Source organism: Eumetopias jubatus, unplaced genomic scaffold (genome assembly GCF_037043125.1).
Source record: "Eumetopias jubatus isolate StellerSeaLion01/CBP00866 unplaced genomic scaffold, mEumJub1_p1.0 scaffold_11, whole genome shotgun sequence".
Taxonomy (NCBI): Eukaryota; Metazoa; Chordata; class Mammalia; order Carnivora; family Otariidae; genus Eumetopias; species Eumetopias jubatus.
In genome coordinates this window covers 45,107,474-45,122,056 of record NW_028274817.1, presented here as the reverse complement: position 1 = coordinate 45,122,056, position 14,583 = coordinate 45,107,474, and the positions used below count along the sequence as shown (strand labels likewise).

Here is a 14,583-nt window from a genome sequence, read left to right as displayed (position 1 = left end):
GGAAATCCATTAGGGAGACCAGATTTGACATTCTTCACAGTGTAAATTAGTAAGGTCTTGGAAGAAGTTGTTGGCAAAGGGACTAGAAATGAAGAAACAAATGTGAAAAGCATTATAAAGAATTGTCAGTAATTCATATAATACCAAACTTGTGCCTCTCTTAGTATTATCTTCAGAATTAGATTTCTAAATGTTATAAAATGTATGTAATTTGTGTTTACAGTTTGACTCTCTTCTTTAATCATTTTATCTAATTACTTTTCCTTGCCTTTTTCTCATTTTGATTTTCTTATTCGATATTCAGTTCTTGTTGAGAGTATAGCTCAGTGCTTCAGTAATTTAGTTTGAGAAATACTAATGCTTTACAGAATACCAAATGAGAGTTCAAAATGCAGGCTGCTCTCTGATTGTATTAGTATTTTCCTGATGTAACTAACAGTTTACCATAAATTCTAAAAGTCAAACTATTTTAAAAAATTGTTCTATATCTTATGACTGAAAATACTCATTAGATACTTAACACATAGTAATGAATCCATTTTATCTGCAAACATGGTGCCAACATCTATCTCAGTCTTTAGGGTCTATCCATTTCCCCTTTATATACTCATTTATCTTTAGCGCAGTATATGCATAATTTGTCTGTCAGAATAACCTACACAGATCTCAGCGCTGACATAATATCATAAAGGCACAATAGCTCAGTCTCACTCCATTATATGATCTTTCAAAAGTCAAAAGCATGCTGCACTCTATTTCGGGTACTTACCTCTCAGGGAAGTGTCTCAGTTTTATTCTCTGCAGAAAGATAAAAAGTAATTTTACCAGGAGAAAATGTCAACTGAAGAGCTAAAGTCTATTTTCATCCCCTTTTCCCTTTAACCTCACTTCAACCAGCCTGTACAATGCTATTTTGCAAAAATAAAATTCTCGTTGGCCTTACCAGATATCTCTAAGCATTTCTTCAACTAACTCTTATGCAGTGGAAACCAACTGAAAAGGGGCAGGGGCTGGAGGCCTGGGAGATATTCCAACAGTGTTCCAACATACAGCATTTAGGCTCACCGGCTGAAGAAGATCCAGGTGCTCCTGGGAATTGCTGAAATTTCTTCCAATGTCGAAGAGGCAGAAAGTCTCCTGCTGGCAGAGGCTGACCCGGTCCTGGTATTCCCTCAGGTCAGGGATGCGATCCAGAAAGATCCGATATGCTTCCCACACTGCTTCTTGACACACTGCAATACAGCACAGTTAGGAGCAGAAAATGGCCACATCCTAAGATGATTCCTGTTTCCCAGCCCAAGCATAATCTTAGAACATGGAGTGCTCTTTTATGGCTTATTATGGACACACTCATTTATAGTGCACAGAAATTAATTCATTTAGCAAATACATATTGAACCCCTCTATGTGTTACAGAGGAAAACAAAAGAAGGAGGATAGGAAATGAGAGAGAGAGAGAGAGAGAGTGGCTGTAGTTTAAAATAGGGCAGTTGAGGAAGGCCTCACTATAGGGTGACTTTTGAGCAGTATGGAAAAGGCCTCAAGGCCGGAGAATGCTCTGAACATTGACGGAACAGCAAAGAGTTCTGTCAGTGTGACCAGGGCAAGGGTAACAGTAAAAGAGGATGAAGACAGAAAGATGTGGTGAGGGGAACAGAGACCGTGTAGGGCCTTGTAGACCAATAATCTTCAAACTGGGGCATAGGTACCCGGCTGTATTTAAAGACTTTTCAAGGGATAAAGAGGCACACAGACAATTTAAAGAGAATCAATATCTAGGTCTCATTTTTCCTATCATGCCTTCCTAAAGTCCGTCCGCCTGAGGACCCACCTTTCCTTTTCCCCGTTCCCTTTGGCCTGCATCCTTCCCCCATTCATCCCTCCCTAATCTTACGGCAGCACAGTGCCTCTAGGTTGCCACACAAAGGGACCATGTCAAATAGTATTGTTGAGGTTAAGAAACCAAGTGAACTCAGTTGAGGGGTAACACTTGTTTTTGCAGCAGGGTGGTTTCTGATTCTTTGCTTTCAACACATTAGAAGAATGGCCAACAGACACATGAAAAAGTGTTCAACATTACTTGGCGTCAGGGAAATACAAATCAAAACCTCAATGAGATACCACCCCACGCCAGTCAGAATGGCTAAAATAACAAGTCAGGAAACGACAGATGTAGGTGAGGATGCGGAGAAAGGGGAAACTCCTACACTGTTGGTGGGAATGCAAGCTGGTGCAGCCACTCTGGAAAACAGTATGGAGGTTCCTCAAAACGTTGAAAATAGAGCTACCCTATGACCCAGCAATTGCACTACTGGGTTTTTACCCCAAAGATACAAATGTAGGGATCCAAATGGGCATGTGCACCCAATGTTTATAGCAGCCATGTCCACAGTAGCCAAACTACAGAAAGAGCCTAGATGTCCATTGACAGATGAATGGATAAAGAAGATGTGGTATATATACACAATGGAATATTATGCAGCTATCAAAAAATGAAATCTTGCCATTTGCAATGATGTGGATGGAACTAGAGGGTAGCTAAGTGAAATAAGTCAATCAGAGAAAGACAAGAATCATATGATCTCACTGATATGAAGAATTTGAGAAACAAGACAGAGGATCATAGGGGAAGGGAGGGAAAAATGAAACAAGATGAAACCAGAGAGGGAGACAAACCATAAGAGACTCTTAATCTCAGGAACAAACTGAGGGTTGCTGGAGGGGCCGGGGGTGAGAGGGATGGGGTGGCTGGGTGATGGACATTGGGGAGGTATGTTCTATGGTGAGCGCTGTGAATTGTGTAAGACTGATGAACCACAGACCTGTACCCCTGAAACAAATAATACATTATATGTTAATAACACACACACACACACACACACACACACACACACACACACACAAAACCCCCACCCCAAAAACACATTAGAAGAAGTCCTAATGGAGTTGACAGCTGACAAATCATTAAAAATAATGACAGATCATGATGTTATTGTTAGCATATAATGCCAAATCTACTTAAAGAATAAAGATATTACTATAACTGGGTCTTATATGCAAACAATGAATCATGGAACACTACATCAAAAACTAATGATGTAATGTATGGTGATTAACATAACATAATAAAGAAAAAGATATTACTATAACAAAACTCCCATCTGTTTCCATCCACTTATTTACATTTAAGTTTTCTCAGCATGTAAGGGAAACGAAGTAAAAAAATAGGGTTAAAACTGATGCTAAATCCTGTCTCATTTTGGCAACGTATAATACGAATAATAAGTAATGGTACATGAACTAATATGAGGAACAACATCAGAGCAACCCCACATATCCAGAGGCTGAAGCTAATGAAACTTAAGGTACAGACCCTTCATTTAAACTGGGCTCTTCCAAAGTCTTTTTCCTAAATTTGTATTTATAAATGTTAGTACCCACAAAACCTGTATTTGATCTTATATCTGTCAATAGAAATTTACTTAAATTTTTTGTTAAATTTGTATCTATTTGTTTTAATCAATTATATATTAAAAGTAATTATAAATGCAACTAAATCTAGAAGAAATTTCTTTGTACACATAAAGCCTATAGTAACAGGAAATAAAATCCGTAATTTAAATTTATATACATATTTTTGTTACTGAGAAGTATGTAAGAGTAACCACTAACAGACTTTCAAGCATAAAATAAATTACATTAAGATAAGGCTGTGAAGTGGGAAGTGGAGTGGAAATGTGGGTGTATGAAGAAAAAGGATCCCTGTAGCATTTCTTACTGTTGAGAAGAGTACATGAAGGCATGTGCTATGGAGTATTTGATGGTAACTATTGAGTAGCTATGGCAGATTCTACTGGATGCATACGAATGCTCTGATTTTTGTTTTATTTTCATTATCAATATTTACAACTCACCAAAAGTTGCATCTTATCTAATGATTTAAACTTATGATGAAAAACTTTAGATGTTAACTGAAAAGCATGCAAATGGGTACATAGTTTAAAAATTATTTTAGAGTATTAAGTGAGGGTAAAAAGTTAGATCTGACATCTGTCACAAGCAATTATAGTATGTTGATTTTTGCCTTAGGAGGAATGGGGAGCAATTGGAGGCTTTAGGGCAGAAGCTGACATCATCTGACTTTCTAAAGAAACTCTGCCTGCCTGCCTGCTGAGAAAAGGGGTTGGGGGAAGGAACAAGGTGAGAGAAGACCAGTTTGGAGACTCTTACTTCTATGCTTTATCCCCCCTCACTCCCCATTTTTATATGTCTGGGTTTTTCTTAACTTCTTGTTTTAAGAGGCAAAGAGAATTCCAGACCAATAGAAGCTCAGGTTATTTACCAGCAGCCGCCTCACCAGAACCCATAAAGCCAGGAGCGGGTGCAGTCCCCTCCACCTTAAATGTGTCATCGAATTTTCCACACCTGGGAAAGTAACAACGGTCAGCACACCTGGAGAGCAAGTGACTAGCCTCACCGGGAGAACCCACTTTTGTGAATGTTATCTTTTACCTGCCAAGCAAGGACCAGAGGGTTGTAATGCCTTTTCCAATACCAACAATCATGCAGTCTTTCAATCTTCATGTCTACTCAAGGGTCTACACACAATGCAAGAAGGAAACATTTGAATATCTTGAGACTTGCCCAAATCTTAAGAGTTGTGTGTCCAGTCTAAGCAAACCAGTTGCCCTTGCTATTTTTGTCATCTACTTACTCCACACTCCTTTCGGGGTGTTATTTTGACCTCGCAAATCAGTCAATGTGATACACCACATTATAAAAGAAAGGATAAGGACCATAAGATCCTCTTAGTAGATGCAGAAAAAGCATTTGACAAAGTATAACATCCAATCTTAATAAAAACCCTTAACAAAGTAGGGATAGAGGAAACATACCTCAACATCATAAAGGCCATATACAAAAGACCCACAGCTAATATCATCCTTAACCAGGAGAAACTGAGAACTTTTCCTCTACAGTCAGGAACTAGATAGGGATGTCCACTCTCACCATTACCATTACTGGAAGTCCTAACCTTAGCAATCAGATAACAAAAAGAAATAAAAGGCATCCTTAGCAATCAGACAACAAAAAGAAATAAAAGGCACCCAAATAGGCAAGGAAAAAGTCAAACTTTCACTATTTGCAGATGACATGTAGAAAACTCAAAAGAGTCTACTAAAAATTTGCTAGAACTGATACATGAATTCAGTAAAATCACAGGATACAAAATCAATGTACAGAAGTCTGTTGTATTTCTATACACCAATAATGCAGCAGTAGAAAGAGAAAGCAAGGAATTGATTCCATATAATTGTACCAAAACTCATAAGATACCTAGGAATAAACCTAAACAAAGAGGTAAAAGATCTGTACTCTGAAAACTATAAAATGCTAATGAAAGAAATTGAAGATGACACAAAGAAATGGAAAAACATCCCATGCTCACGTACAGGAATAACAAAGATTGTTAAAATGTCTGTACTACCCAAGCAATCTACACATTTAGTGCAATCCCTATCAAAATACCAACAGCATTTTTCATAGAGCTAGAACAAACAATCCTAAAATGTCTATGGAACCACAAAAGATCCTGAATAGCCAAAGCAATACTGACAAAGAAAAGCAAAGCTGGAAGCATCACAATTCTGGACTTCAAGCTATATTACAAAGCTGCAGTGATCAAGACAGTATGGTACTGGCACAAAAACACACATATATCAATGGGACAGAATAGAAAACCCAGCAATAAACCCACAACTATATGATCAACTAATCTTTGACAAAGCAGGAGAGAATATCCAATGGAAAAATGACCGTCTCTTCAACAAATGGTGCAGGGAAAACTGGACAGCAACATGTAAAAGGATGAAACTGGACCACTTTATTAAACCATACACAAAAATAAATTCAAAATGTATTAAAGACCTAAATGTGAGACAGGAAACCATCAAAATCATAGAGGAGGACAAAGGTAGTAACCTCTTTGACACTGGCCAGAGCAACTTCTTAGTAGATATGTCTCCTGAGGCAAGGGAAACAAAAGCAAATAAATTCAGAATGTATTAAAGACCTAAATGTGAGACAGGAAACCATCAAAATCCTAGAGGACAAAGGTAGTAACCTCTTTGACACTGGCCAGAGCAACTTCTTAGTAGCTATGTCTCCTGAGGCAAGGGAACTATTGGGATTTCATCAAGATAAAAAGCTTCTGCACAGCAAAGGAAACAGGAGACAAAACTAAAGGCAGAATGGGAGAAGATATTTGAAATGACATATCTGATAAAGGGTTAGTATCCAAAATATATAAAGAACTTATAAAACTCAACACCCAACACCCCCCCAAAAAATAATAATCCAATTTAAAAATGGTTAGAAGACATGAATAGACATTCTTCCAAAGACCTATGGATGACTAATAGACACATGAAAAGATGCTCAACATCACTCATCATCAGGGAAATGCAAATCAAACTTACAATAATATATCATCTCACACAAGACAGAATGGCCAAAATGAACAACACATGTTGGTGAGGATGTGGAGAAAGGGGAACCCTCTTGCACTGTTGGTAGGAATGCAAACTGGTACAGCCACTCTGGAGAACAGTATGGAGAGTCCTCAAAAAGTTAAAAATAGAACTGTCCTATGATCCACAATTGCACTACTAGATATTTACCCAAAGGATACAAAAACACAGATTTGAAGGGGTACATACATCCCGACGTTTATAGAAGCATTATCAACAATAGTCAAACTGTGGAGAGAGCCCAAAGGTCCAATGACTGATGAATGGATAAAGAAGATATGGTACATACACATAATGGAATATTAGCCATCAAAAAGAATGAAATCTTGCCATTTGCAATGATGTGGATGGAGCTAGATTGTATTAAGCTAAGTAAAATAAGTCGGTCAGAGAAAGACAAATACCATATGATTTCACTCATATGTGTAATTTAAGAAATGAAACAGATGAACATGGGGGGAAAAGAGAGGGAGGCAAACTATGAGACAGACTGTTAACTATAAAGAACAAACTGAGGGTTGTTGAGGGAGGTGGGGGGAGGATGGGTTAAATGGGTGATGGGTATTAAGGAGGGCACTTGTGTTGAGCACTGGTTGTTATATGTAAGTGATGAATCACTAAATTCTACTCCTGAAACTAGTATTACACTACATGTTAACTAACTGGAATTTGACTAAAAACTTGAAACTTAAAAAAAAAAGAATTATTTCTCTGGGGGCATTGTCATTTATAGGGATTAAAATGTTAATGATGAAACAAGGACCAGTAGTTTTTCTTTAGACTTTTTGAGGAGCAGGTTCTTTTGGTGACTGTTCTGATGTCATTTTTCTGACCTCCTGGAGGCTTACTTAGCACAGAGCAGGAGGTGTAGAATCTTTCTGTGATCGGGAGAACCAGAGCACCAGCCCATGTCCCACCAGGAGAGATCCCCCACCCTTACCAAGGGGGCATCAAAAGAACCCTTGAAAGTTGAAGCATCAAAGGATCTCAGGGCTGGGAGCAGTCTGAAAACTTTTGAAAGCTGGATTTTGCTAACGCTTTAACTTACCTGTTATCTAACTTACAGCACCATCCTTCCCCAAATCTACCAGGAGAGATTTCCACAGGGATTTTAGGGAAATCCAGAACCTTGCCTCTTCAGTCTTCCCACAGTTGCTGGGCAATGCCTGAAATCTGACCACAGAGTCTTAGTCTCTCCGCTGAAAGCTACACTGTAGGCTCTCTGGCGATGTGGGAAGGACCCAAGGGAACATGTATCCTGGAGGCCAGGCATGCCCTGGGATAGTCAATCACATTTGTAAGGATTAGGTTAGACCAATGGTATGTAAAAAGCCTGCCACCATGCTGGGCACGCATTAGATGGAAAGATGACACACTGGAGTAGGGTCAGAATGCTGTGTTCTAACCCTGCTCTGCCACACTGGCCCTGACTGAACATGTCACCTCACTTTTTTAATCTCTGTCATGGGGGTGTTGGGTATATGTTCTCTAGACCAGTGCTTCTAGAACTTTAGAGTGCAAATGGATTTACCTGAGGATCTTATTAAAATACAGATTCTGGAAGTAGATATGGTGGGGTGAAAGTAAGTCTGCATTTCTAACAAGCTGCCAGATGCTGGTGATGCTGCTGGTCTATGGACAACACATAGAGAAGCAAGAACTAGGATACCCTCTATCTTAAACTTTCTCTAAGGCATGCATTAATGTGAAAGAAAAATCTAGCTTTTGATATTGAGGTTGGGACAGAGGTGGAGGGAGAGAGAAGAAGGAGGAGGAGGGGGAGGGGGAGGGAAAGAGAGGGAGATACAGAGAGGGGTGGGAGGTTTGAAGGGAGTTTGCCTGGGTAGGAGCACAGGGTTCCCCTGGGAGACTACCGGAAATAAAACTTGCCTGTCTTGAATTTATGCTTTGGGATGAGTATGTTTATGAGTCTACCATGAAGCTCAGAACATTTTCATTTGTGTTGCTTTAAACATTGGAAAAAGAAATATCTCAATATTCCATTTGATTTGATGAATGTGGAAGCTTTCTCCCTTAAGTTTTAAAGATGTCAAAAGATAATTTTGTAAAAGCAGCAACAAAAATAATAAGTGTGTTACCTTGTCAAAGGAGCACCACTTTGTAGCTAGGTCTTATTTCTTGCTTCTTTGTTAACCAATTTGTTAGACTTAAGAAACCCATGCTGATGAATAGTAAAATTTCATGTCACCCAGGGGCAGCCATAAAGATAATGGACTGTTGTTGCCGTGGGGAGAAAAACAGTGGTTTGTTTCATCCAAGAAAGCAGGAATGAAAAAGGCAAACCTAATCAAGAATAAAGAATAAAATTCAGAGTTAAAAATTTGGTTGCAGCAATAGTCTATTTTATAAATACCTGCAATGAATCCTACTTGTGGGTATTATGAAGAATTAGAAGTTAAAGCAGTTGTGCTCATATTCAATGTGATGCATATGCTATATATTCCACTTCCATTCATGAATAAATAACATGAAATTTACCAGTATCATTATCTGATCAATGTGTAGCCACATTCAAAATGAACGATTTACACATTATTGTCTTTTCTTTGCATTTCCAATGCCCTCTTTGCCTCCTGTATCCATCAATAAGCATTTATTCAGAAACGGCTATGCAGAGGTGCTATGCTAGGACCTCAGAATAATAATAATATAGTGTGCTTGATTTTCAGTGATTAGAGTTCTCCTTCTGACTGTGATCCAGTGCTTGTCATTGCTCTGTGGGTGTGGTTTCTGTCAGAACGCAAATGTCTCTTCCAGATAAAATGAGACATATGAGGAACATAAGGCTTGATATTTTTGAGACTGTGAGTTATGCCTCCAAAACCCAGCAAAAACTCCTCAGACTAACTCAACCTTTGCACATTTTACAGACGTAGGTACTCAAGAACTTTGTAGGATGTTGGTATCATGAAAGGGGTTCTCTGTTGCCATAATTTGCGATATGTCACAGGCTAGAATGGAACCAGCACATTCTAGTTAACGGGCTTAAAACAGAGCAGGTTGACTGTATTTTTTGGAATGGAAACAAATATCGTATGTGATGAACGTGGACCTCAGCGAACCCCCTCACTTTCACATGTAAGATGAATTGAGTTTAGGCTTCAGCTCGCTAAGATATTTTGCATTATTTGGAGCAACCTGGGGAGATTTAATAGTATCTACTAAAGATTCTTTTTTGTTTTGTTTTATTTTCATTTAAAGAAGAAGCCATGGCGACTTTTTCATCGATAGTAAGTGAATGACAAGGATAGCCACTGATGGCTGTGGTGTGACTGAACTCCATAATGATTTCCGAGAAAGCCACAAGAATCCTGTTACGCTGTCTTGGGGTGAAAACTGCACTGAGTAACTCTGCTGGAAATCACAGTAATTGTGTTGTAAATCCTGCTAACACCCCTGCATTATATCTTGGTAACCACTGTTAATTTGTGACTCCTCTGCACTTGGGTGTGCCTCCAGGTTTCCAAACTTCAGAACTTTTTGCTGGATCAGCAATAAACAACTTAAACTTAACAAGAAGGAAGAGAGGATCTGGATTGTAATGTCGCTTTTGAAAAATGAAATCTTAAGTCATAAATCAACTTGCTCAGATTCCTGACGTTGCAATCATTCTGTGCTTCTTACTCATAATAGTAACATTAAAATTCAGTATTGGCTTTGGCAGAAATAAAACAAAGAGGTAATACCCAGATGCCAAGGCCTCTGGTGACTTGTTAAATGCCTTAATGGTTCTATGTTGCACCGGACATTATTTTAAACATAAGAGGAGACATCTACCATAGTTTTGAATGTTTACAATTCATCACTCTCAGATTAGCTGACTTATTTATAGAACCCTTGTGACTAAATGAGAGACCCTGGAAATTCGGGGTTAACGACCATGTGTGGATAAGTGAAAGGGAAGGGGTAAAAGGAATGAGAGGCTAAACAGGTTCCATCTCTTTCCTTACCTGTCAATCTATAATAAGCTTGAAGACTGGCTAAAACCTGTTTCATGGATTCCTGTGGACAGACTTTAACCCCAGTTGGGAAAAATGTTGACCTTTTTGTTCGACGCTTGGCCAAATCGAATATTCATTTCATGGTTGACACTTTGTACATTTTTGCAGTACTTTCAGATGTTTCGATTCTTGGGGCATTGTCTATGTCTTTAGATTCAGAATGGTGTATTTTAATGGAGAGATCTGTAAAAGAAAGATTGATTTCCTGGTGAATATATAATACATTGATATATGTGAAATATATGATAAATGAATGGAATAAACTAAAAGTTATAATCCTCTGGTTTATTCAAGTTCTACTTTGGTGCAACTGCCAAATTTCAGTGACAAGGCATTTTCAGAAATAAAGGAATAGCATAATGAGCTGATCAAGTGTATTAAAAAAAAAACATCTCAAATCATCTTGCCTTTAGGAACTGCCAAATATTGAAACCATTTCCCACACATCTCTAAAAATCACTCCCCACTTAGCACTCAAGCCTCCCGAGAGATGCCTCTTTTGATAGACATTATAATTCAAGTGGGGAATGGTAGCACACTGTGGTACCCAGAGGTGCACTCTGGATGAGGAAGCGGAGTGTTTCTAGAAACGCAGGGGGGAAATGCAACAAAACAACCTTCCTGCCTGTTAGTGGCAGCCCTAGGATTTCTGTATGGCAGGGCTCAGAGGGTGGCACAGTGAAAGTGAGTTGGGGCAAGAACATTTGTTAGAGTTGACTTTACAGAGCATGTAGGATATTTTATGGAGGGAGGTGAGAGGAAAAATGAAGGGGAGTATGAAGAAATCAGGTTGGCAGAGGATTTCACTCCTTGAGCCATTTCATCCTGCTAGCACTGCTGTATCTGTTAGGGTTAGGTCAAGACTTCATTTTTAACTCTCTGGACCTTTCATAACAATAACTTACATTCATTGAACACTTCTTTACTTTGAATTTTTTCATGTGTGTTATATTATTTCACAAAAACTCTGCTATATTCATGAAACAGATATTATTTTTCTCGGTTTATCACACGGTAGGGTACTGAGATTTGGAGATGTCAGAGCCTGTTAACAGTGGTCAGATCTCGGTTCCTCCTCTCCCACTCCACCTCTTTCCTTTTATCGGTCTTCCATTTAAAGAAAACAACGACTGATGAACAGTTGGGACCACTCACTATGGCCCCTTGAGACCCTAAGCATGTGGCTTACTGAGACTTATATTCCCACTTTACTAAAGAAGGGCCTCAAACTCTAATTTTCTGGCACAGACAAGGGAATCAAGCAGAAATCCAAGTAGGGTAGCTGTGGAGCAACTCAAATCTTGCCACAAAGCAAAAAAGTTCCTCCTTCATTACAGGGGGTGGACCGAGTCCTGTAGGAATACCTATTCTCTGGCATTTTGAGGAGTCTTTGAGTACTCTGTCAATCTTGGACAGTGATAAATTCTTAGGACTCTCCAGGGAGAAAGGGAGCATATGGATTAATTTGCTCATCCAGCTACCCATCAAACCAATAAATCATAATCTCTGAATGGAATGCAGCATCAGCAACTTTTGAAGGTCCCTAGGTGATTCCAATATGCATGCAGGCTTGGGGAAACCACCGTTTTATGGATCTGTAAGGGCACTTCAGGTGAAGAGTAAAGACAACCCATCTCAAAATGGCTTAAACAAAAAGGAAGTTATCACATGGAGAGGAAAGCTAACAGTAAGGAATGCCTGGTGAAAACAGAACTCTAACTCTGCCTTTCTGCCATTCTCTCATTTCCTTTTTCAGTCCCCTTACGTGGCGACTTTATCTGTAGGCTGGCTTCCACCAAATTAAACTTGCTTGCCCATGTTCATTTTGAAAAATAACCTTTCCCTAAAGTATGGCTGACTTATGCCATGTGTCTGGACGAATACCAGTTGCTAAGGAATACACCAATGCTGCTGGTTTGGGTTGAATGATTACATAGCAGGGGACTAGAATTACCCTGAGTGGTTCATTCTAACTGTGGAGGTGGTCAATTTTCCCTGAGTTAGGCTGGCTGCGTGGCAGCCTGGAAGTGCCCACTGAACACTGGCAAGTGCAAGAAGGTGATAGCATCTGAGTGTACAGCCATTAGGGCCCACTTCAGCTAGTAAAATGGGAATTTCAGTTCAGGAATGTTAATTTTTAATAACCTTTCAAACACTCACAGATTTCAATGTAAGTCATAGAGGAAGTTTTCATAATTACATTTCAATTGCCACTAAGAATGGAAGAAAAAATGTGCATCATTAGATAATTCTAGGCCTATCCAGTATGGTAAGCACAGACCATACTTTGGGAAACTGTGCTCCTCATACATCCCGCACTTTTCCATTCTTCTCACAGTGCCTATTGCAATGCTGGTCCTGCTCTCTACTTTGTCACCCCCCACAATATTCTGCCCTTTGGGGTTGGTCCTGTTCTTACTTTTTTTTATGTTATGGTCTAGTAGAACTCTCTGAATAACTTGCTTTGGGAATAGTATTTACTCCGCCCTGGCTCTGGCAAGAGTGCCCCTGTCCTGGCACTGTTCCTACTTGGATTCTTCTGGATCCTAACACTTTGCTCTTTCCAAGGCTTGCTCACATAGATCTACCTGATCTGGGCCTTTGGACTTCATTCTACCACGATAGGAATTGAAGGAGGTGAAAAAATTATGGATTTGCTCCATGTCCCAGAATCCCATGAGCTCTGACCTGTTCTCTTTTTCCTACTAGGATCAATCTTCCCTATTCTCCACATGTCAAGTACACATAATTGGTGGTCAACAATGAGGGTGAATTAGGGTGAAGTGAGATTTGGTTTGTTTGGGATATCCTGGTTTATTGCAGCTATCCCTTCATTCTCAAATGTATCCTTGTTTGGAAAACGAATTATATGGTCACTGAATTTTTAATATCTCCCTGCTGAGGGAGATCCATGGCAAATATTCTACAAATGGTTGTCTGCCTCATCTAGGAAGCACCTCGTTCCATTTTTGAAATCTCTATCTAGTAATTCTTTCTTTGAGATGAAAATTATCTTCTAGCATCTTCCACACATTAGTCCTATTTCTGCCCTCTGGAATAGCAAAGACCAGGTTCACAGATCCTCATATTTCCCCCATGTTAGGCATTTCTCTACTTTAGGTTAACCATCTTCCATCTTTCTCTGGTGTCCTTTTTCACAGGAGTATCAGACACCTCAGCTTGTGTTCCTCTAAATTACACAGAGACAACCACAGGGGATTGCCTGTGATGATACTAATCACTTGGGCATGTTTCAGAATCTTCTGCCTGCATCTTGACCCCCAAGTCATCACTAGAAAAGAAGTAGGCAGAATCTCTGAGAACAGGGACTAAGGGTTACCAGAGTCCAAAAATATTTATAGAACAAGCCACACTTATGCTTACAAAGTCTGTCTTTCCCAAGTATTTCAAATCAAATCCCCAAATTTAAAGAATTGAAACATGAAATGTTACAGATTTCAGTGAGGTAAAAAGAGCTAATATTTATTGGAGCTAATGAAAGCACTCTTTGGTAAAACAGTTAGATCACATTAGATACTGTCCTTCATGCTGCATAAATAGTAATGTTGAAATTGAACTGAACTTCGATTCTCTGGATGCATTTTTTTTAAAGATTTTTATTTATTTGACAGAGAGAGAGACAGTGAGAAAGGGAACACAAGCAGGGGGAGTGGGAGAGGGAGAAGCAGGCCTCCCCCTGAGCAGGGAGCCTGATGTGGGGCTCGATCCCAGGACCCTGCGATCATGACCTGAGCCAAAGGCAGACGCTTAATGACTGAGCCAACCAGGTGCCCCTCTGGATGCATTTTTATGTGTTTGATATTTTTACTTTATATGAGTACTTAGAAAGAGTAGGTAAAAGTTTAATGAGAATGAATTGATAGTGGAATGACATGCTATAAAAAGGGAGCATATTTAATAGAAGATTAGAAAATCTTTTGAGGCAGAAAATACTTGACAAAACATGAGTATAACCTGTATGATGATGAATTGGCTGCCATCAACACCTATTTCTGGGTGAAGTTCAAAGT

The 14,583-nt window shown here is 39.3% G+C and overlaps 1 protein-coding gene across 1 annotated transcript in view; it reads right to left on the bottom strand.

The window, feature by feature from the left end:
- LOC148163056 (interphotoreceptor matrix proteoglycan 1-like) overlaps positions 1-14,583 on the bottom strand; it is a 133,950-nt gene that overhangs the window by 97,589 nt on the left and 21,778 nt on the right. Inside the window, 3 exon segments of the mRNA XM_088028551.1 lie at positions 770-798; positions 1,066-1,232; positions 10,502-10,735. Coding sequence (XP_087884677.1) covers positions 770-798; positions 1,066-1,232; positions 10,502-10,735 — 430 coding nt within the window.